Source organism: Haliotis asinina, chromosome 6, assembly GCF_037392515.1.
Source record: "Haliotis asinina isolate JCU_RB_2024 chromosome 6, JCU_Hal_asi_v2, whole genome shotgun sequence".
NCBI classification, from domain to species: Eukaryota; Metazoa; Mollusca; class Gastropoda; order Lepetellida; family Haliotidae; genus Haliotis; species Haliotis asinina.
This window is the reverse complement of record NC_090285.1, coordinates 3,109,457-3,114,203: the sequence shown is the minus strand read 5'-3', so window position 1 is coordinate 3,114,203 and position 4,747 is coordinate 3,109,457. Positions and strand designations below refer to the sequence as shown.

The following is a 4,747-nucleotide window of genomic DNA, read 5'->3' as shown; positions in this document are numbered from 1 at the left end:
GAACGAGGATTTATAGGACGCCTCAACCACAATGAAATTATGCTGTACATGAATAAGTGTATGGTTTTACTCAGCATTCAAGCAACGTCCTCGTGGGATCGGTTTCTCATAATTTACGCTGACGAGCTTGCGTTTAAACCACACTGTTGCCTTATCTTGTTCCCGAATGTGCCAGTTGCTGATAGCGGCTGAATTCGAAGATACTCCGTATTAAAATCTTTAGAGGTTTATGAATATACAATGTCTTTTAGAATGTTGTCAGATGTAACACATGTTATTTTTGGGACTACATGTACTCTTTCTCAGTGAAGTACAGATACTAGTACTGTTGTTGAGTTGAGCCCCATCCGGGACTCAGGCCCCCGGCCTCAGGCACACAATCGCAGCACACAGAATCAATCAGTTGGCGTGTGACAGTCCAGACCATCACGTGGTTATCACATGATATATACTGTATTTAAACCGGCAACAATATCTGCAATCAGCCCACGAAGTTTGATGTGTTCTTTATTATATCCTGTCTTTGATTACAAGTTTCTGCGTTTCTAGAATCTGAATTTTCATTTCGATGTGAGTTCTCATTACTGAATATCCCCAGTCATGAAGGATCGTAGTTTACTCGCTCGACCTCCTCTTTCAAATAACTGTACTCCTCCTGTTACAATGCTCATGGAAAGATCAGGGTCAAATTTGGCAGATGGAGGGTTACGGCCGTAGGCAATGGCGACTTCCCTCAGATAGTAGGAAGCGCTGCCACAACACAGACCGATGTACTGTACGCCTAACTCCCGCGCTTCTGTAGCAAACTGGCGGATCTCAGCTCGGGAACACTGCAGGGGAGATAACTCTGCTGGGTACACCTTGGCTCCTGGGTAGAAAATGGTATTTATTCTGTAATTATATGTCAGTATATCGACATATTCAGCAGTGAAGCTGTTAAACAACCGTAACTCACATTTTAATAGAACAGCCGAGTGAAAATACGGACACTAGTAACACACATTCCTACCTGTCACCGGATCTGTGAGGCACTGGAAGCACTTCTGTTGTGACGTGGTGCGGAAGGTGACAGGTAGTGCGGCAATAGGGCCCTGGAAAGAGAAAATAGTTCCACAACAGTTTGTGTTGAGGTGTATGGATGGTTGTTGGAAGGATGGCATGGGACGTGCTACGTCACTACATGTACACATCACACAATAATTCATTCTAACAAAAACGTCCAACAATCCTAATCACATGCATGCATATGGACACTAACAGCTCACAGATCTGCTCCATCAGCTGACTCTCTACCGATCCGACTCTGACACTACCAATGACTGGCCTTGCATACTCTGGATCTAACATTGTAGACCCACTGATCTCCATAGATTCACTACTCTGTCAAGAACCACAATTCGACACACCTGCTCATTTGATCGTTTGACTTATTAGATATTGTCATTGTCATGTTGACTCACCAGAGTGACCATAAAATACTTTACTTGTCTGACTGATCTGTTGACCCATCACAGTAACCAAAAGATACCTTACTTGTCTGGCTGATGTGTTGACTCAGCAGAGTGACCAATAGATGCCTCATTTGTTGTTGACTCTCCAGAGTGACCATAAAATACTTTACTTGTCTGGCTGATCTGTTGACTCACCTTACAAGTCTGTCGGATCTGCGGACCCACAAGAGAGCGTGCTCACCTTACAGGCCTGTCGGATCTGCCTCAAAAGTGGTAACATCGTGGCCGGCCCCCGGGCACAGTTCAGCCCCACGACCGCCGCCCCCTCCTCTTCCAGCCTCCTCATGGCCTGGGGGAAGGGGACGTCATCTGTGGTTCTGTCTGGGACATACGCCGCCATCGTGATCACAGCTGGAAGACCTGGGGTGAAAAGGGGAGACAACAGATATTGCTGTTAAGTGCCTGTGGGTCAGGTTACAAGTGGAAAAGGTATGGCTGATGTCCGCCATTGGCACTGAAACTATCATGATTGTTTAAGTGTTAGTTGGTAGTACCCAAGTCTGAGTTGTCTTCTACATAACAGATTGGCACATTTACCTTTTCCATACTTCCGGATGGCCTCCAGAGCGAGGCTGGCCTCACTGCACGAATCAAATGTCTCCGCAATAAAGTAGTCCGCCTTGCCTTTAACAGCCCACTCTACTTGTTCCTGGGGAAAGAATACAGTGGCATAACCATGAAGACCAACACGGCAACATCACCGACATCAACATCACCGACATCAACATCACCGACATCAACATCACCGACATCAATATCACCGACATTGGAAATACTGAACCGAAGAAGATTCTTCGCAATTATCAAATCACCTACTTTAAATATAGACTTGACTTGCTCAAGGCATTCAGGATTCTCTGGGTCATAGATTGTTGTGTTGCAAAGATTTCCCGCCATTAGTGTTCCCGTTCTGTCAGCAACATCTCGTGCGATATTCAGTGCAGCGAGATTTAAGGCCTCGAGGTCATCTTCCCTCCCAATCATTTGCAGCTTTGCTCGGTGGCCGTAATACTGTAATAGGGAAACTTCATTTCATGTTCATAAAAATAACATGGACAGAATGGTTTGTCCCCGATGTATTGTGTGTCACACGTAAACGTAAACGAACAAAAGACTACAACGAAAATGACATAACAACACTCTCTCACTGTAAAGGCCTCTACAACGTCACTTCCGGCATGGACAAATTCTTCATGCAGGTCCCGAACTCTTTCGGGATGGTCTATAACCACTTCCGGTGTAAAGGCCCCGGATCTGAGAAAACCTCTTCTCTCCAGCCCCCACATGTATCCCTCTGCGCAGATGACGTTCTCCCCATCTCGTAGTCTTTCCACCAAACCTTTCGAATTCATTGATGACACCAATGTTTTTTTCTGTAAGTAAGAAGAATGACATATCAGTATCCTCCACACCCAGCATTAGAACTGTTACAGATTCTTCGAGTGATCTGTCTAGGATGAACTTGTGACGGGTCCCGAGCAGGATATGTGGTGTTACCACTACTTACACTGACTTATGATTATAACATGGTCGGAATCGTACAATGGGGTCTGCATGTAGTGGAAATGTATTTTAATAATAGAAATGCTTTCCTGGTAATGTCAGTAGCGGACAGGTTCAGTCATTTGATGCGACTCCGTCAATGGCAGCAGAAACTCTGTACCTTGTGGCCTCCTTTGTCATGTTGATGTCTCCGGACAATCGACACGGACTAACGACAACGGTCGCAAGAGTGGCGCCTTTTGGAAGTTGTGGCGTCCTGGCAATAATCTTGTATGGCTCCTAAGTGTCAGTATATAGATATCTCATACCCATCAACCCACTAGTCTGACCACCCGATCCCACCAGCCGCTCCTTACTGGTAACCATTTCTGACAAGGGTCATCACTTAATGTGGTCACCAGTATCACAAGTGTTAGCAGTCGTTGATAAAGATGATTGAAGTCGATCCCTGAGATGGGAAAGTTTGTCATGATAGTTGCACGAAGCAAGTGTCTGACGTCATCGTTTGGTACGTTATCCTTCCATTGATTCCATGATATGCCAATAACTGTAAATACTGGACAGCCGATGTCAGTAAATCATGTTATGGGTTCAGTTTAATAGATTTCCTAACACGTCAAATAATGGCAGCCAAACAAACAAAGCTCATGGTACGGAACCTGTTGAATATGAATGATCTGGTCTCAGACGTAGAATTTCACTTTTTATCATTGCTTTGCTGTACAGAGCAGACAACCATCCCTGCTGCGATCTTATTATAAGACACCATAGGAAACTTATGTAAGAGACGCCAAATGAATATGGCATGGTAACTTTTGAGTAAAAAGATTGCCCTCTGACATATGCACTGACAACGTATCCACACTGATATTTAGGGTTGCTAGTTGGTTGGAAATTTAATGTTTTTGATGTTGCATTTTTTATTAATGAATGACATACTCAAGGGCGAATGTAGAGACAACACCCGACCGTAACTACAGCAACAGTTTGGGAGATATTCTCTGAATATTTGGTAACCAGACCACGATAGTGGCCCTATTAACGCCGTAGAACGGACATTAACAATACAAAGAAAATAATCATCCATCATAAACATTAAACACTAAACATGTAATAACCTTTCATCACATCAATACCAAACACAACTCATTTAACCCAGTTATATGAAATATAGAGAATTAATATGTCGAGATAATTTTAAGTCTAAATAAAGATATACCTGTTCACTCACCTAACCCACAGAACAGAAGGTTTGGTCAACACATTGGACCAACACTGGGAAAATGTCAGCTGACGCTTTGTTGTTAGATTAGCTGTTGTTCTGTGGCCGACAACGGGACACACTGCATTAGTTGATGTAATGTCTTCTTTGTTTACAGGCCACCATCTCGTGGCAACAGTACTGTAAATACAGGGTTCAAGAATCCCATCGCCCAAGTCAGTTATTTCGAGCAATCAAACAATGGTATCTACTAGATAATTTCTGCTCACGGTTTCAATTCGCAAATAGACTTGCATTTCAGTTCATATCTGCTCAAAATGCAGCTATTTAATTTCGATAATAAAGTTATATTTCATTCCTGTTTATCACTTCTCGATAAACAGACCAGGAAACAATAATATCAAGTAACGTGTTGATTTGTTAATCATAATTACATCAGCATGATCAGGGCAGGTGGAAAATGAATCAGGACAATTTACTTTCTTAAAGTCGCTTGTCCCTTGACAAGTGG

General features: G+C 43.3%; 1 protein-coding gene across 2 annotated transcripts; it reads right to left on the bottom strand.

Moving 5' to 3' along the window:
• Positions 1-489: 489 nt before the first annotated feature.
• Positions 490-4,478, bottom strand: LOC137287159 (betaine--homocysteine S-methyltransferase 1-like). 2 transcript variants are annotated; one of them, XM_067819322.1, is made up of 7 exons: positions 4,246-4,478; positions 2,660-2,884; positions 2,328-2,522; positions 2,049-2,160; positions 1,693-1,871; positions 1,010-1,091; positions 490-868 (listed from the first exon to the last, which is right to left on the bottom strand). In XM_067819322.1, exons 2-7 carry the CDS (start codon positions 2,861-2,863, stop codon positions 582-584), a joined length of 1,059 nt encoding a protein of 352 aa, XP_067675423.1. In that variant the 5' UTR covers positions 2,864-2,884; positions 4,246-4,478; the 3' UTR covers positions 490-581. The 2 variants fall into 2 exon arrangements, with proteins under 2 accessions (XP_067675423.1, XP_067675425.1); XM_067819324.1 differs by having other exon boundaries at positions 4,234-4,272.
• Between the last annotated feature and the right edge of the window lie 269 nt (positions 4,479-4,747).

What these genes read in the sequence shown, in the direction of transcription:
- LOC137287159 (XM_067819322.1), bottom strand. Translation starts at nt 2,863, where the DNA reads ATGAATTCGAAAGGTTTGGTGGAAAGACTACGAGATGGGGAGAACGTC. An exon ending in AAGTCAAGTCTATATTTAAA is followed by an intron (nt 2,161 to 2,327) that starts GTAGGTGATTTG and finishes TTCTTTCCCCAG; the next exon opens with GAACAAGTAGAGTGGGCTGT. An exon ending in CCTCACAGATCCGGTGACAG is followed by an intron (nt 869 to 1,009) that starts GTAGGAATGTGT and finishes TTTTCTACCCAG; the next exon opens with GAGCCAAGGTGTACCCAGCA.